This window comes from Poromitra crassiceps (assembly GCF_964638095.1).
Source record: "Poromitra crassiceps genome assembly, chromosome: 2".
NCBI classification, from domain to species: domain Eukaryota; kingdom Metazoa; phylum Chordata; class Actinopteri; order Beryciformes; family Melamphaidae; genus Poromitra; species Poromitra crassiceps.
The window spans coordinates 112,377,213-112,396,881 of NC_139624.1; the positions used below are offsets into that span (position 1 = coordinate 112,377,213).

The window sequence follows — 19,669 nt, forward strand, 5'->3', positions numbered from 1 at the left end:
TGAGACAGAACTCAAACGGACACTTCCGTCCATAATTCAGGATGCTGACTTTCAAATGAACTTGGAATGTAGCTAAACAAAAGAATAATGAAAATACAACATCTTAATAAAAATGTGGTCCCTTTAGCTAAACGAAAGAATAATGAAAATACATCTTAATAAAAATGTGGTCCCTTGGCTCAATTTCCTAGTTGGTCCTCGCAAGGGACTAAATTGAGCCACTGAATTATTCATGTTGGAGTCTGGATAAAATACAAATACTGTACACATAACTATATAATACAGTTCATTTTAGAATCAACTGACATATTGAGACATAGCTATTGGCTGCATTTCCCAAATAAGAGCCTTCTTAAAGGAGAATTTCGGTTTTTTACACCACTGTCCTCATTTCCAGCTTAAAATATGATGTTTTACTCACCGAAATATGTTTGGCTTCATTCGGATGCCCACGGAAGATTTTGAGCTCCGAGTAGTCTCCTCAAACAGGCGAGAGCCTGCGGCGAGTGCGGGGCATGCTGCACACGCTCTCTAAATGACACTTTTTCTGTCAGATCACGGTTCATTATGGTTGTAAATATAATTATTTAGCTAATAGCTAGAAGCTAAGCTAACAACAACACAACAGTCAACGTTGATCTGCCCCGGATGGGGTCACAGTGCCCATCTTCCCCCTCTGTGAAACCACACTTCTTCAGAGGAACCAGAAGGGGGAAGATACGCACTGTAACCCCATCCAGGGCAGATCAACGTTGACTGTTGTGTTGTTGTTAGCTTAGCTTCTAGCTATTAGCTAAATAATTATATTTACAACCATAATGAACCGTGATCTGACAGAAAAAGTGTCATTTAGAGAGCGTGTGCAGCATGCCCCGCACTCGCCGCAGGCTCTCGTTATAGCCTGTTTGAGGAGACTAGTCGGAGCTCAAAATCTTCCGTGGGCATCCGAATGAAGCCAAACATATTTCGGTGAGTAAAACATCATATTTTAAGCTGGAAATGAGGACCGTGGTGTAAAAAACCGAAATTCTCCTTTAACTCCTTAACACGTTCACTGCCAATGACGTGTTTTTACGTCAAACAAAATCCAACGGTTGACTGCCAATGACGTGTTTTTACGTCAAAAAAATGAAAAAAAAAATTTGACCGTGGGATGTGCATCTAACCCTTTTACATCTCTTATATAAATATTGGAGCCACCGAACGTGTACAACCCATTCCACCGACCCACTAAGTGGCGACAGTGCTCTCCTGACTAGAGGAAGGCAAGCAAAAAGCAGTGTGAGGAAGCCATTCTCATGAAAATGGATTGGCGAAAACGCTTTCGTTTTCGCGCTGATTGCTGGCGGTGCGGGATTGCAAATTTGCATAATAGATTACGGGTGGAACACACTTTGAAACACGCAGCATAAATATGACCAGAATCGCAAAAGCTTCATCAAAGCTCTCAACCGAAACTCCAAGAAACGAGCGAGACCATCCAGACTTGCACAGCGGCCGCCAGCAGACAGGCACAGTAGCAGCAAAGCAGTGAGCCTGGTGACGCGAGGTTACCAGGGCCGTAGCTAGCTATGAGGACGGGGAGGTCCGGACCTCCCCTAATATTTCAGAGAATTTTTTTTTTTTTTTTCTAAAACAATCTGCATGGAAAAGCATGAAAAACACGGGATCGCTTTTATTTTGAAACGAAAGGCAGGTCAGGCAGGAAGTCATCTGACGCCGCGTCCGCGGTAACTTGATTCCGAGAGAGCAGCAGCATGGTGGTGAGTGATGACTGTCTGTCTGCCTGGCGAGATAATTGAAGGTGAGCGACCTGCGAGACAGTGAGCGAGTGAACGACAGACAGTGAGTGACACTGACAGATTTTTTAGCAACAACCAAGAAAGTAAGTGTCTAGTCTGTCTCTTAAGTAATGTTACCTGTGTGACACGTTGGGATGCTACTGGCTAATCATGCATGATGCCAATTGCCAAGCTCCCGAAGTCAGGTATGCAGGTGGCTATATGCATGGTTTCAGTTTCATGACCCAATAAGTAACAAAAAGAGGTGGTGTAAAGTTAAAAACAACATAATATATTTTATTTTATTTTTCAATCGTTCCTATCAGGAATAAATAAATGTCCCTCTGTATGTTTTTTTTATTATCGATGATGACTTTGTGTGTTGTGTACGGCTTGGGTTGTGTACCTGTGTTTGTAGGTGTCATTTTGATATGAATTTGGCTAAAACAGTTTGTGTTCGTTAGTTACAATTATGTTGACAGGAGAGCTGAGCAGGTGGTGACATGAAAGAGAATATACTGAATAATGACATCACAACAGTATAATCCTAATGTTGATTTAAAATGATATATTACTCTAAATATGGCTTAAAAAGGGGGAAAAAAAAACTCAATTTTTTTTCGGCGGCGCCGCCTCCCCTTGCTGGACCTCCCCTATTTCGGAACTCTGGCTACGGCCCTGGAGGTTACAGCAGCAACAGAAACGAGCTTGTGACACGCCCGCTGCAGCCAAGAAGAACACACACGGAGGGAGGAGTTTGAAGGAGAGGGGTGTTTCCTGCTGTTATGGAGGAAATGACTGTTCAAAACTATTGTTTAGATGTCTGACGTCTTACTGATGCCAAAAATGAATGGTTAAAGTGACTGTTCTATCGAATTTCACAAAAAGCCGTTTATCTCAGAATAAATTTTCAGACGCTGAAACCATGCTGTATTCAACTGCTAATGCTTACATAACTACTAACTCTACAAACTAACTCTTTTAGACAGAGAAAGCACACATTCTATTAGTTCTTTTGAGATATTGTGTGTTCACAAAATCCTAACAGAAACGAATCCTCGGCTCTTGAAAGATGAGCCAGAATCCTCAAAAAAAAACCTTGGCAGAAGCTAACTACAGTATTGAAAAACGGCTGGCAGTGAATGTGTTAAGAAGGCTCCAAAGAAGAGGTCAGGTAAGACGGAGGCTTAAGAAAAGAGTGTTTCCCAAACGCGTTCTTAATGGCCTTCTTAACACATTGAGTGCCAAGGACGTCTGTGGACGTCCTAAAAAAAAGTAACGAGAAGTGCCAAGGACGTCTGTGGACGTCCTAAAATCATAATTCATATTATTCCATAATTCTGCTGTTTAAGGTCGTACCCAGCCAGTGAGCATGAATCCCTTCAAGGGATCACACGGCGCCACCTTAAACATCTACACGGGAGCTGCGCCACCCACCTCAGATCCTTTACTTTGTGCAGGAGAAAGCGGAGAAAGCCGTGATCAAAGGGGAAACCGATGCATGCTGCAGCCAGAGTCATATAGATTGCTCTGTCTGCAGCTGACAGTTGGCTGCGATCCGCGCCCACAACTGAGCTCTTCTGCCTCTGTCCATCCGTCTGCATATAGTTCCTCCACACGATTACCTGCCAGAAAGGCAGCACCCGAAGCTGAACGGCCAAACCTCTTCCTTCAGTCCCGTTTGCCATTTCCTTGTTGCGCTGGGATCCGCCCGGGGCAAAAACGGAGGCCGCGAAAATAGACTGTGTGCGTGTGGGGAGGAGCCCGCAGCTCAGGGGTGGAGAGGGGGGGAGAGGGGGGTGGGGCACGCAGGCTGCACAGAACTACACCATGTCACTACATCAGAAAATATTAGCCAGAGTCAGTGAATGTGCTTGAAATTAGAGTGCAAAAAGTATTCATAAAAGTGACTTTATCTTGAAAAGTAAAAAAAGACAGCAGAAAACCCTTGAAAGTGCTCTTCTTTCAGAGGCTGTCATTTCATAATGGAACTGTCTAGAAACAAAATGTCTTCTTTGAAAGAAGCAGGAGTGTCCAATGTTTCATTAGAGTCCAGCCCTGTCCATATAGCCCTAATAGAAAAAATTCTATAGCTGTTTTCAACTGAATGGAAGTGAATCTGGCACAGGCTCCAGACAATTTTACTGAAGCGCTGTGGCACTCAATGTGTTAAGACAGAAGGATCTTAAAGCGCAAATTATGCTCGAGAAATCGCCGAGGGGGTCGCCGCAGCTGGGCGTCCTATCGGCGCAGCTCGGCAGAGGGGCCGTGCAGTTCCTCGAAAATGTGACTCTGCGGCGTCAACGTGGACGTGACGTGACCAGCACGAGAGCTGTGATTGGACGTACTTGTGAGGAATGAGGAAATGCAATTTCCTCATTTAACAGTGCTTGTCCCTCATCTAGCAAAGCCTTCTGCAGGCTCACTGGAATGAGTTTTGAAATGGAGGGACAATAAAATGTCCCCCCACCGACATGATTGCAAATTCTTGGTAAACAACACGATAGCGTCATATGTAATGGACATGAGTGTGCCACAAGCCACCTAGTGTTTTTGAGGTGTACCGCAGCCAACGCGCCGAGTTACGTTCGAGTATGCGCAGTCTCGCTGTTGCCGCTCGGCGGCGGCAAGGCTCCAAGTCGAGGCTGCGCAGAACCCTGTCAGCACCTTAAGAAGCATCTTAACTGGAGCTGTCCACCATCTCGGTGCTGAAAACAAATCAATCGATGCCAGAGTAATCGATTGTTCCACATAATTACATGCTCCCAAATTAAGTTTTGATGTAACAAGTGGCGTCCTACTCACCTCCATCAATAAATAACACTAAAAATGAACAAGCAGGGAAACGAGGGGCCCGAACACGATTATAATAGGGCTGAATCCCATTCTCCTGCTGTTCTGCCTACCTATTCCATGTAGGTACCTATTCCAATGTTATTTACCATTAATTTGCAATGTGTATGTAATGTGCGAAACAAATTAACTAGCCTTGCTCGCATTGCCCATTACAAATATGAAACACCAGGTTCCCCCACAAAAGTAGCACACGCAGAAGAATATCTGAAAACGTCAACTAACGCAAATAATGACCAATGACCTGGATAAAATCAGACAAATAAGACAATGAAAACATAAAATGAAATCATATAGAGGCAAAGTGACCACCTACTTCCTGCTTCAGCACTGTACCAGAGATTTTCATACGCCTTTTATTTTCCCATAGACATTTCATAAAATGCTTATAAAAATAGTTTTACTTGTTCAAACCAAACAGTTCACATATATTTAGAAACAGGAGAGACCACATAACATTTCACTCGGACCAAAACGTAAAAAAGTTGCGGATTTAAAGAAAATATTTTTTAGATGTAGCCTAGTTTTTTAAAAGTTTTGGTCTGAGTGAAATGTTCTATGGTCTCTCCCGATTCTAAATATAGCTGAACCGTTTGGTTTGACAAAGTAAAACTATTTTTATAAGCATTTTACAAATTGTCTATGGGAAAATAAATGGCGGATGAAAATCTCTGGTACAGTGCTGCTGAAGCAGGAAGTAGGCAGTCACTTTGCCTCTCTATAACATACTGTAACTTGGTGCCGTGAATGGGGAAAATGCAAGGATAGCAGTAGGCTAGTTGAAGCCATGCCCACCAGATATCAACAGCTCACTGATGCAGGGGACAATGTGAGACCCTGTGACAGGTAGGCTAGAAATAATAGCCTACCTACCTAAAGTAAAATTTAAGCGACCTTGAGTTCTGTGAAAGGTGCTATATAAATCCACAACATTCTTATTATAAAAGGAATCCATTCTGATTAGAGGAATATAGCCTACGGTAAAACATTTAAAACACAAGTAACCATATTACATAGAGGAGAGATTTTCAAGTGTTCCCCAATTTTAAACACTAAAAGGGTGCATGAAAGAAAGGAAAAAGGAGAAAACACAATATGAATGTATGTACCGTAAATTCCGGACTATAAGCCGCGGCTTTTTTCCCGTTTTTTGGCCTTTTTTGCCCCCTGCGGCTTATATAACGGTGCGGCTTATCTATGGATTTTTCCAGCAAACGGCCACTCGGGAACCTCCAAAATCTATGGATGTTGGTATGAGGCAGAACGAGAGCAAGACAGACATTATGAGAGCGAGACCCTGATTGGATGATGTTGCAAAAAATGTGCCTCGCGACCTGATTGGAGCACTGTGCCACTACTCTCTCTCAGCCACTACGGTAAAACACCCTCCCTCCTCCCTCGCTCCGGGGGGAAAAAGGCAGCGATTGAGCCTGAAAGACAGTCTGAATGAAATTGAATGTAACATTCCCAATTCTATGTATTACATTCTAAAAAACTAACAGCAACATTTTGGAAGGCTAAGCCACACAACTAGCTCGTTGTAATCTAACATCATGCTTCAAAAGATGGAGAACTGGCTGTGTTACGACGATGTCGGCGATTGAGCCTGAAAGCCATGTCTGAGACAGTAGCGAGACAGGAACAACAACAGCAGCAGCAGCAAAGGATCATGCACAAACCCGAGACGAAAGGGACTGTCCGTCAGGGCGCGGACGACTGTGTCAGCAACTCCCTCCCGACTACCAGGAGAAAATTACAAACTTCGGCGAATTCACACAAAGAAAGATCAAGGAATATTCCATCGGACCGGAGCAGATCATAAATATGGATGAAGTGCCTTTGACGTTCGACCTGCCTCTCACTAGGACTGTTAACAAGAAAGGTGAATCGTCCATCACGTTGAGAACCACAGGTCACGAGAGAACGAATTTCACTTGTGTTCTTGGCTGCACAGCATCTGGAGTAAAGCTCCCGCCGATGGTGATTTTTAAGCATCTCACAATGTGTGATTTTGTCTGGGGATTAGTGACCTGACTTTTGTTTTGTTGAAATGTTAATAAATGGGAGCTTCCCCAAACAGCCATCTCTTTCCCGACAATCCCCTCTGTGCACGAAGCCTTACATATGGTAATTAAACATCAAAACACCCGCGGCTTATAGACCGGTGCGGCTTATATATGTAAAAAACAGTCAACTCTGCAGGTGCGGCTTATACACCGGTGCGCCTTATAGTCCGGAATTTACGGTATTAATATCTCCTTTTGCCTGACGCGGCTGGATCTGCAAGCGTTTCATCGTTAAAGCCTGGATTATGCTTGACGCTTTGGCCGGCCGCACGGAAATGAGAGACACGGAACCCGACGAGGAAACGTGTGGAGCTTGTATACTCTGTGTGGGTTTCTGCAGGGGCAATTGAGCGCGAGTCTTGAAAACTCCACTTTGTCCGCCCGTCCGCGTCCGCGTAGTTACAAATTTCGCCGTGCGCACGGCCGCTCGAAAACCGTCCGCACGGAGCCTTGCGGAGGGGCGTGTCTGCTGATTTGACGTCACTTTTCCGCGCGGACACTCGCGTTCCTCGCTGATACGGAAAGCATAATGAGACCTTAAGAAGGTGTTAAGAACGCCCCAGACCCTTGTTACGAAACCTTCTTAACGAAAGATCATCTTAGGCTAAGAAGCCATCAGGAAATGCATTTGCTTCTTACGGGAGCCTTAAGAAGGGTCTAAGAAGCTTCTGGGAAACCCGGCCAATATGTTAGTTGCAATCGTTGGATGTATCATGTTACTTTAACCCAATTTCCCGATAGGGATGGTTAGATTTTCATCTTATCGTTCACCTTAGCTCATTTGATCTTAACGCATAATGCTTACTGCGCTTTAGACTTTTAGAGCCTCTCTGACTAAATGATGTAAAGACATAATCCAAGGCCATGTTTAGCAGTGAGTCTCACTGTAGTGCCCTCGAACAGGTCGAGGATGAAGGTGACGGCGCTGCTGTTGATGCCGATGAAGAGGTTGATGCAGGACAGGGAGACGTAGGCTGTACTGGGGACGCTGAAGACGTAGGACATGGGGTACATCATGGGCGTCACCGACCAGCTGGGTTGAGGGTGAGATAGAGAGAGAGAGAGGGAGAGGAGAGAGAGAAGTGGACATGATCACTGGACTTAGCAGACCTATTGAGACGGAAAAATGAGCATAATAGGTCTGATATGACAAAATAGTCAGAACTCAGACATGTGGTGTGTGACTTCAGAGAAAAATATCCATTAAATAGCTATGCAATATAACGAATTACAGCTAAATGTCTGACGGCTCCTACACATCTACCCTGGTGTTATAGACTTAGACACGAGTCAACATCTGGAAATCTACCCTGGTGTTCTAGAGTTTGACATGAGTCAACATCTGGAAATCTACCCTGGTGTTCTAGAGTTAGTCATGTGTCAACTGACGAAGAAGACTCCATTCATCACTATGAGAACTGTCTACAAAAGACAGTACCCTGAATTAATTCTAATGAGACATTCGGATTGGATTCCACACAAGTAGCCTACAGTACAGATGACTATAATATGTTATTATTATTTTTCTGTTTCCTGTGATTATTTTATTTTATGTTTTCCTACTACTACTACTACTACTACTACTACTACTACTACTACTACTACTACTACTACTGCCACTAGTAGGGTTACTAGAGTAATTAAAAGTCCCATATTGTGAAAAACATGTTTATATGATTAATACTGACACAAATTTCAATATCGCTTTCACAGATACTTATTGAACCCTAATCCACAGCAGTCAGAAACAAACAAACAAGACAAGTGAGTATACAGTGTGGATTCAACTGAACTGCTTTTTAATGTACTTAAGATTTAATTTAAGATTTTCTTCATATTTTTAGTTCACATTTCAGGCAAATGCAGCAAAGCAGGGCAGAAGCTACATTGTATGTTAAGTTCTTAACAGAGGGAAATGTAATAGGTTGACAGATAGTTATGTTGACATGTTGACAAGGACACCAATTTAAAGATATTGAATAATGACTCAAAATGTCATTCGTCAAACTCTAGTCATATTATGAATTTGTTTGCTTACTAGATTTCTAGATTTTGCTTTTCTTGTTTGTTCTTTCCTTTATATGACTTTTTTCACTGTTGTTTACAAACGTACGATCCATAGATATGATTAAAAAAAGAAGAGATAGAACAATTGTACCCATAGAGCATGAGTAGAGCCACCAGAGGTTCAATGTTAGTCGGTGAGGTGTAGCACTTCTTGTCAAACAAAATGAAAATCCCCACCACCATCGCTGCACTGATGGAGTAATTCACCTGCATAGAGAACACCATCAAGTGTTTTGACAATTATACACATTGCAGGCCCCAAATATGGAGCCAACCTAAATACTATACATTCCAGGTAGGGATGTTCGATATTGGCTTTTTTACCGATATCCGATAATGTCCAACTCTTAATTTCCGATACCGATATAAATATATTTTATAATTTTTTTCCACCAAAATTTCAGGTAACAAGTTACATAATGTAGCTTAATGTAGCTGAAGAGTTTAATATATAATATGCATGTTGTGTTAAAGTTGTAAGTGTTATTTGGGCAGTGGTGGCCCAACGGTTAGAGAAGCGAGCTTGTGACCAGAAGGTCGTCGGTTCAATCCCCGGGACCGGCAGGATAAATCTGGGTGGGGAAAGTGAAAAGGCAGCGTTTGCCCCCCCCTCATTACCACCACTGAGGTGCCCTTGAGCAAGGCCCTTAACCTCAACCGCTCCAGTGGAGCTGGTCAGTGGCCAACAGATCAGACTGTGGTTGTACTGGTCAGCTTCCAGGTATGAATGTGTGCGTGAATGTGAACAGGGCACTCCTGAAAAAGAGAGCATTGCTCTCAGTGAGACTCCCCCTGTATAAATATATATATATATATATATATATATATACATATATATATATATATTCCGATATGAATTTTTTATGCTAATATCGGCCGATAATATCGGACATCCCTAATTCCAGGATTAATTATTTATTGAATAATAAACAAAAAAGTAGTGAATTAAATTTACTTTGAAATGATGCAATAAAAAATAAAAATTGTTCATTAATTTAAATTTTCCATCTCACAATTCATTTGTTTTCTGCTTTACTGTTTACACTTTTTTTTACTCCATTAAACATGTACACAGTGAAGACATAATAAAATTGTAGTAATAGTAATAACACCACTATTACTACTGAGTATTATTGACAGTTCCCAGCAGGGTCTACGTTATAATCCGAGTTCTGTGGGGGTCTCTAAAATAACTAATGATAACTAATGTTAGAGGCGGGGGGGTCGTATGGTTGGTTGGTAAGCGGTTGGCTACGAGAGAGCAAAAGAGACTTCACTGCTCATTACGTAGTCCAACACTTTCACACATGCATGCACGCATGCACATGCACACGCACACACACACACACACACACACACACACACACACACACACACACACACACACACACACACACACACACACAAACAAACACTTGGTGCTTAGTTCTTTTGGAAAACACGTTTCTTTTAGCCTATTTATCTCATTAACATAAGTAAGCTAATAATGGTTGTTGGTATGTAATTTATATTTGCAACCCCAACAGATGTATGATTTTACTGCTTTCACGGGAGCTCAGCTCCCATAACATAACTGGAAGCCTGCTTCCCAGGCAGTGGGAGGCAGTAGAGAGCAGCAGGATTCTTGGTACCATGTCCCAGAGGAAGTTGGCCAGCCAATAGACCAGTGGGCTGACACCGCTGACAAACTGGAGGTGCTTGGCCTGGGTCACCCTCTCCTGGATGAGGTAGAGGACGAAACTGGCCGGGACGAAGGACATGGCGAAGATGACACAGATGGCCACCACCGCGTCCACGGAGGTGCTCAGGCTGGAGAGAGGACACAAGAGCAAGGCCATCATTATTTTTAAACCATGAAATAGCTGAGGCCTTTTCTGTGCTAGAAGAACGACCGCGCGTGTATCTTCTCATGACACTAACCATAGACTGTAGAAAACATGGAGGTAGCCACCGTGATGTCACCCATTGTTTTGTGGAATACCATTTTGGGCATTTTGAGTTGGACATTTTGAGCGTCGCCGTCTTGGTCGAGAAGAGCCGTAGTGCCACCTGCTATTGGTCTGTGATTGGTGCGGTGCGGGCTTTCAAAAAACCACAAAATAAGTTTTGAGCAGCACAGTCCACACATGCTTTGTGCTGTGGTCTGGTGAAGATTGGACAAAATTAGAAGGCGAAATAGCGATTTCTGTGAAATAGGCCCAGCCACAACACTTTGCAAGTCGATTATATCGCAACGTTGCACTCTTTCAAAAAATGGCAAAACAGGTTTTGTGCAGTACAGTCCAGACAAGCTGTGTGATGTGGTTTGGTGAAGATTGGACAATATTTGAAGGAGAAATAGCGAAAAAACTCTTTTGGAGAAAATTCTAAATGGCAGAGAATCTAGTTAGACAGAAATGGGCGCTGCCTCTATCAGCAGATGCGGAATGACCCAAGGAATCCAGGGGGAAAATATTATAATACAAAAATATATATATATATTTTTTATTGTAGATGCTACGGTTCAAAAGTTATGGACCGAAACGTAAAGAGGGCTGTTATAGCGCCACCTAGTGGTCAACTAGTGTAATTTTTCCGCCCATAGTAAAAGGTGACTGTGAACATACCTACCAAGTTCGGTAGCGGCAGGTCTTATGGTTTCTGAGTGAGACCAAATCGGCTTGCAAATTTGTGACTAAATTGGTGACTAAATTGGGTGGACAAACCCTGTTATAGGGCCTGCGCCCTGCGTGCGCTAGCCAAAAACACTTAATGTTGCAGAATTACAAACAGACAGATATAGACAAACAATCAAAACAAGAAGATAAAAGTACACCAAGTAAAACAAGATCATTCCTCATGCAGGGTAATGCAGGGTAAAAAGACTCCAAGAGACCAATCGCTCCAATTTTATAGTGTTCTGGAGCCTATTCCATTTATCAGGGGCGTAAAATGAAAAAGCAGTCTTTCCCAATTCAGTCTTCACACGTGGACTAATGGCTGATGTGTGACCGCGAGCGTGTTCGATAACTTGTATCGTTGAAACTGAGAAGCGAGGACAGATATGAAGGAAGCTTGCCAGTTAGGGCTTTATAAATGAGTAAAAGATACAAGACAATATACAGCGGTGTGTAAGAAATCCATCACCCATTATAAAACGCAGGGCACTATGATACACCGCATCAAGTGGCTTCAAGATGGTGGGTGAGGCATGCATGTACACAACATCGCCGTAATCGAAAACAGACATTATTAGCGACTGTACAATGGATTTTCTAGTATAGAATGAAAAGCAAGACTTATTCCTGTACAGAAAACCAATTTTTCTCCTCAGTTTCTTGGTGAGGTGTTCCACATGGGCCTGAAAAGACAGTTTAGTGTCCAGCCAAATGCCAATTTCAATTTGCTCACCTTAACACATTCACTGCCAGCCGTTTTTCAATACTGTAGTTAGCTTCTGCCAAGGTTTTTTTTTTAGGATTTTGGCTCATCTTTCAAGAGCCGAGGATTCGTTTCTGTTAGGATTTTGTGAACACACAATATCTCAAAAGAACTAATAGAATGTGTGCTTTCTCTGTCTAAAAGAGTTAGTTTGTAGAGTTAGTAGTTATGTAAGCATTAGCAGTTGAATACAGCATGGTTTCAGCGTCTGAAAATTTATTCTGAGATAAACGGCTTTTTGTGAAATTCGATAGAACAGTCACTTTAACCATTCATTTTTGGCATCAGTAAGACGTCAGACATCTAAACAATAGTTTTGAACAGTAATTTCCTCCATAACAGCAGGAAACCCCCCTCTGCTTCCAACTCCTCCCTCCGTGGGCGTTCTCCTCCGCCCTCCTTGGCTCTGCAGCGGGTCTGTGACAAACGAGTTGCTGCTGCCTGGCTGCTGCCTGGCAGTCTGGATGGGGCTCGCTGGATGGGTTTCGCTCGTTTCTTGGCGTTTCGGTTGAGAGCTCTGATGAAGCTCTTGCGATTCTGGGCTTATTTATGGTGCGTGTTTCAAAGTGTGCATCCAGTCTATTCTTGGAACCCCCCACCGTTGCCACCGCTGTGCGTCAGCGCGAAAGTGAAAGCGTTTTCGCCATCCATTTTACAGTATGAGAACGGCTTCCTCGCGCTTTTCCCTCCAGTTTTGGCTCGCCTCTTTCTACTCTGGAGAGACATGTCGCCACTCAGTGGGTCGGTAAAATAGATTATACACATTCAATACCTCCAATATTGGTATAGGAGACATAAAAGGGTTAGATCAACGTCCCACCGTCAAAAAAAAAAAATCGAACCGTTGGATTTTGTTTGACGTAAAAACACGTCATTGGCAGTGAACGTGTTAAGTGTGTGAATACAAAAACTGTTGTCGACACTAGGGGACCGTGAGAACAGCATTGATTTGGTCTTTTCATAATTTAAAACAAGCTTGTGATCGAAAAGAGACTGTTGAAAGGCATCAACGGCCGGAGTGGGGCCAAAAATGTATAAAATCGTGTCGTCCCCATAGTAATGGGCATTACAATATGCGGAAGGAAGAAAACATTATTTATATAAAGAGTGAATAACACTGGACGTGAGATAGACCCTTGTGGGACACCTTTGCCAGTCACAAGAGAGCAGGATCTAGTACCGTTAGCCACAACAGCTTGCTTTCTCCCAGACAGGTAGTTTGAAAACCAGCTGACGGAGAGGTAATCTAAACTAATAGACAGCTTTCTTAATAGAATACCATGGTCCACCGTGTCGAATGCCTTTGAAAGGTCAACAAAGATAGCAGCACAATGTTGATGACTATCAAGACCATTCAGTATGTTGTTTATGACAAGGGATGTGGCTGTTACAGTGCTGTGTCCTGGTCTTGTTGAGATTGGAGAATCTTGTATGCCTCTAAGAAAGCCCATAACTGTTCATTCACCAAGGTTTCAAGAACCTTGGCCAAGCAGCACAACTTAGAAATAGGACGGTAGTTGTTCAAGTCACTCGGGTCACCCCCTTTAAACAGAGGCACAACCTTCATGCTGTATTGAAGAATACTTGAAACTAGCGAGTGAGACAATAAACTCATTAGAAAAGTGTTTACTGAGGTGATAAATGAGAAGTTGGGTAATTTTTCCATTGACTTCTACTGTATACAATCAGCTTTTTGCTGCCATAGACTGTATAAACGGGTGAGTTATATAAAGATTCACCCCTGTACAGTTGTTATGAACGGTGAAATGAGCTATAGGCTCATATAGGAACCAGGCTGTCAACATGTTTATTTCTACTGTAAAGTCAGACATTTTAACATGGGGGTCTAGGGGGACTCGCTTTTGGAGCCAGCCTCAAATGGCAATTCGAGGAACTGCAGTTTTTGGCACTTCTGCGTTTGTTTCATCTTTCCAAGACGGAGGTTGCCGCTCCTCCTAACTTCTCCTTGAGACAAACACAGTTCACTGTGTTTCAGAGCAAGACATGGAAGGAGATGTCGTTCCTCACACAGTGATCTCAGACAAACACAGTTCCCTGTGTTTCAGAGCAAGACATGGAAGGCGAAGTGGTCACTCACACAGTGATCTCAGACAGCTGCTCCTTGGTGAGGTTCAGTGGGTGGTTGATGGCGGTGATGCCGTACTGGTCCAGGCTGGCTCCTTTGGGCAGGTTCGCGCGGAGGATGGCATTGTTGGCCACATTCATGAAGGCCACCATGGCATGCCAGCCTTTATTGTTGTACCACACCTGCACAAAGACATGTCATGATAAGTATATTACTACTACTACTACTACTACTACTACTACTACTACTACTACAGTGTGTTGGGTAATAGAGTACCGCAGGGATGATGTATTTTTGTAGGCTTACCCAGAGGTCCCTGCACTCCTGGTTCATAGGTGTAGAAGACAATGCGATTTTTCTATTGAAATTTCGGTTAAATGCATGAAATAAGGTCTGTGGTCAACAAAGGTTTATGAAACAGCAAAGTGTATGTTCAGCAAGATAATCTTCACAAATGAGTAACACTTTTCTGATTTTTGAAGCTTAAATGTATTTTTTTTATGCGATTTACAGAAAACGCTTCAAAAGTCATAAAATGTAGGGCTGCACAATATATCATTTCAGCATTGTCATCGCAATGTGTGCATGCACAATAGTCACATCACAGGATGTGCAATGTCAAGTATACATGGTTGCGCTGCGACGCTGTGTGATACCGGTGTTTTCAGCTCTGCCTATTACGACTTATTTTGCCAATTCCTCGCCTACCTTTTGCTATCTTATCTTTTCTCTGCCTGCGATATCACATCGCTACTCAATAACTCTTCTCTCTCAATCCGCGGACATCTGAAACAACCGTTCTATCGCTAAACGTTAGCCTAGCCGCCTGCTAGGCTAACGTAAACAAGAGCTGCTAGCCACCAGCTAACAGCTAACGCTAAAACTGTTTACAATGCTCTCGTCCTCCCCCCCGGATAATCACCATGCTACGGGACTATCCAATACGACTACGCTTAGTGGATCCGTGGAATCACGCTCATTTCCTTCGGATGATGAAGTTATTTTCAAGCTGCTGCCTGATACTACTTCAACACCAGCTCCCTCAGTATCCCGGGCCCTCATCGCACAACAACTAGCCACATCATCCGAGCGACTGGTCCGGCGTCAAACTAGGCTACCAGCCTCTGCTCCAAATGGCCTCAGGTCCCCGGACTGGCCCGAACTGGTCCGGCGTCAACCTAGGCTACCAGCCTCTGCTCCCAAGGCCCCAGGTCCCCGGGCACCGCAACGGCGTGAGCTGCTTCTGGCCGCAGCATTACGACACGCTCCGGACATGGCTAACGCTAGCCATCTCCCTCCCGAATCGGGTAAGATCGATCCAATTCTTACTATCCACTCTCTCTTAGATATGATTAATCTATTAGAAAACCGTGTTTCCCAACTAGAGAACGATAAACGCCAGTCACCCAATGATAGTCTTGTTACACTTAACCAGACTGGCTTCCCTGATCATTTACAATGTACCTCAGTAGCTGATGTGTATTGTGAACTAAGCGAGGATGCTAGCTGCGGTCCAGCTGGTACCCCCGTTAATGCTACTCCGCAGCACGAGCAGAACAACCCGGCCAATGTCTCGTTGGCCCCACAGTCTGTGGATGATGGGTTTACAGTTGTCTCACACTGCCGTGGCGCTAAACGTGCACAGCCCGCCGCTGTGCAGCCCGCTTCCCAACAAACCACTTCGATTGAGATTCGGAATAGATTCATGCCGCTTGCTAACTCTTCTGTTCAGCATGCTGCGTCGTCCGCTCCGCCCGACAATATTAAACCCTCTATTCTATTGATTGGAGACTCTATAACCCGCAATATCAAGCTTAACACACCAGCCGAGATAGTTTGTCTGCCCGGGGCCAGAGTACCCGACATTGAAGCTACTCTTAGGGTGCTAACAAACAGCCATAGACAGACAATTACCCAGGCTACCCATGACAACATCATACTACATGTTGGCACCAACAATGCTAGGTTTAAACAATCGGAGATCACAAAGCACAGCATAACTAGGACCTGTGCTTTTGCTAGCAAGATGAGTCGGCATCCACTAATTGTCTCTGGTCCCCTCCCTGTCACACTTAACTCTGACATTTTTAGCAGGCTGTTTTGGCTCAACAACTGGCTGGCCAAACACTGTGCTGATAAGGGCTACCTATTCTCAGATAACTGGCCCTCCTTTAGAGGCATGACTGGCATGCTTAAGATGGATGGCATCCACCCTACCCCATTGGGCGCCAGCACTCTATCAAAAAACCTAGATAGTTGCCTACGGCAAACCCAGACTGTTATCCTTGATTGACAGTTTCACCCACAACATGCAGGGCCACAGGCTACTAGACAGCCTGTTAGTTCTACTTGTGCGGTTATGGAGTCTGCTAGTTTAATTAACTTAGTCTATCCAATACAGACTGTGCTCCGTCCGCGCCGCACTACTACTAGTAACCGACCCATAAACGCTCTGCAATATCCTAACCCAAACCTTATTGTTATTAATCCAACTGTTACCACCGCCGCTCCGTCTCCGTATTATACCACGATCTCTCAAATTAACACAGTTTCTCTTCGTCGCTCCGTCCCCTCACGCCGCTCTCGTCCACCCCCCAAAACGTTAAACACCAACCTCATTGAGATTAAATCTACTCCTGGTATCGAATGCTCTAAATTAACTAACACTGATGATAAATCTATTCAATTTGGATTCATTAATATCAGATCAATCACCAATAAAGCCCTCCTGGTCAATGACTTAATCATTGAACATAATATTGACGTTATGGGATTATGCGAAACCTGGCTAAAACCGGACGTTGTTCTTCCACTCATTGAAGCCTCCCCCCCTAACTTTGACAATTCGCATGTTGCCAGAATGTCAAGAAATGGTGGGGGCGTTGGCCTAATTTATAACTCAAATCTAGGTCTTTTACAGGATCAAAAGTATAAGCTCCTATCTTGTGAGATACTTACTATGAGACACTCTAATATAGCTGGCCTCGGAGCCTTCTACCTAGTTATGCTCTACCGCCCACCTGGGCCCTATTCATCTTTTCTTGATGAATTTTCCAATTTTCTCTCTGACCTCGTAACCCGCACGGATAATATCCTTATCATTGGCGATTTCAATATTCATGTTAACCGTAAAGCTGACCCACTCTGCAAAGCCTTTCTATCTTTAGTCGACACCCTTGGCTTTGCTCAGCTGGTTCATGAACAAACGCACTCTAACGGCAACACGCTTGATCTCGTCCTCGCTCGTGGGATTAACGTCTCAGATCTGTCAGTCATGATATACCCTCCAGCACTGTCAGATCATTATCTCATTAAATTTAAAATAGACCTGCCCCTCCGGCAATCAAACCTAGCCGATACCTACACCGCCCGGCGTATCGATAGTTCTACTCCCACTGAACTCGCTGATTTGTTATCGGGGCCGCTTTCCTCTCTCCCAGAGCGGATCGACTCCATTAATGAATTCACAAATCAATTTAATTCAATCTTACTCGCCTCGCTGGATTCTATCGCACCTCTACGTACTAAAATCCGTCACCCTAAAAAACCCTCGCCCTGGTATACTGACGATACACGCGCACAAAAATTAATATGCAGAAAACTAGAACGTAAATGGCGATCATCCAAGCTTGAAGTCTTTCGACTAGCTTGGAGTGATAGCCTACTAAAATACAAATGCATGCTCTCCGCTGCAAGAGCCTCCTACCTATCAGATCTTATTAACACTAATAAAAATAATCCTAAATTTCTATTTGACACGGTCGCAAATCTTACTCGCAAACCCTCCCCCAATACAAACTCTCCATTTACAGCTAATGACTTCCTTGACTTCTTTAACCGTAAAATTATCTGTATTAGAGATGAAATTAGCAACTCTCTATTACTCACAAAGGGTGCTAACCCCTCTCCTAGCCCTGTCCTTAGAACCTTAGACGAGAGTACTATACTCTCGAATTTTGAGACTATCTCTCTAAATGCACTTTCAAAAATTGTACTTTCATCTAAATCCACAACCTGTTTATTCGACCCTCTCCCTGCAAAGTTGATTAAGGAACTCCTTCCAATACTAGGCCCCCCCTTACTTAACATTATCAATAGCTCCCTCTCCTCTGGCATTGTCCCTACCTCCTTCAAATCTGCTGTAATCAAACCCCTACTTAAAAAGCCAAACCTTGATTCTGAGGTTCTTAACAACTTCAGGCCAATCTCAAATCTCCCCTTCCTCTCTAAAGTTCTTGAAAAAGTAGTCTCGACACAATTAACTGACTACCTCTCACATAATAAACTTCTCGATCCCTTTCAATCTGGTTTTAGATCACTCCATAGTACTGAAACTGCTCTTACAAAAGTAACCAATGACCTTCTCCTTGCGTCCGACTCTAATTTCTCCTCTCTTCTCATTTTATTAGATTTAAGCGCAGCCTTCGATACAATCGATCATAAGATCCTCCTAGACCGCTTATCTAACTACGTAGGTATCCGGGGCACTGCCCTATCCTGGCTAAAGTCATATTTGTCTGATAGGACACACTGTGTCTCATATAAAAATATCATGTCCACTTTCTCCTCAGTGAAGTTTGGTGTACCGCAGGGATCAGTCCTGGGTCCCTTACTCTTTGGAGTTTACTTACTGCCTCTTGGCGAAATCTTCCGTAGATATGGCATTAACTTTCACTGTTATGCCGATGATACCCAAATTTATATACCAATTAGACCAGACGATCGCTCTAAACTCGCTAATCTTGAATCCTGCTTAATCGCTGTTACAGACTGGATGTCAAATAATTTCCTACGACTAAACGCCAACAAAACTGAACTACTAGTTGTTGGCCCAAAAACCCAACTTCCATTTCTCACTGATCTTAGTCTGAACATTGAGAACTGCGTAATTACTCCAAACTCAAAGGTGAAAAACCTAGGTGTTACCTTTGATCCTACTCTGTCATTCGATGCTCACATTAAGGATATCACTAAAATAGCTTTCTTTCATCTCCGCAATATTTCAAAGATCCGTCCCTTGCTAAATGCAACGGATGCCGAAACCTTAATACACGCCTTTGTTTCATCTAGACTCGACTACTGTAACGTCTTATTCTCTGGCCTTCCACTCTGTAGCACAAATAAATTACAACTCGTGCAAAACGCCGCTGCTAGAATTCTAACTAGAACTAAGAAGTTTGATCATATAACTCCGGTCTTAATCTCTTTAAGGTGCTTCTGTTAACCTATAAATCTTTGCATGGGCTCGCACCTCCGTACTTATCTGAGCTAATTATTCCCTATGTTCCCACGCGTACTCTCCGCTCACAGGACGGTAATTATCTTACCGTCCCTAAAATTAAGAAAAAATCAGCAGGTAGCAGAGCATTTTCTTACCGTGCTCCACATCTCTGGAA

At 43.4% G+C, this 19,669-nt stretch overlaps 1 protein-coding gene across 1 annotated transcript in view; it reads right to left on the reverse strand.

Moving 5' to 3' along the window:
* Positions 1-19,669, reverse strand: part of LOC310771382 (retinal-specific phospholipid-transporting ATPase ABCA4-like) — a gene marked incomplete at both ends in the record, with an annotated part of 189,101 nt that overhangs the window by 29,127 nt on the left and 140,305 nt on the right. Inside the window, 4 exons of the mRNA XM_083631907.1 lie at positions 7,586-7,733; positions 8,859-8,974; positions 10,399-10,576; positions 14,286-14,455. Of these exons, the coding sequence (XP_083488033.1) occupies positions 7,586-7,733; positions 8,859-8,974; positions 10,399-10,576; positions 14,286-14,455 (612 nt within the window). The remainder of the gene's footprint in view (positions 1-7,585; positions 7,734-8,858; positions 8,975-10,398; positions 10,577-14,285; positions 14,456-19,669) is intronic.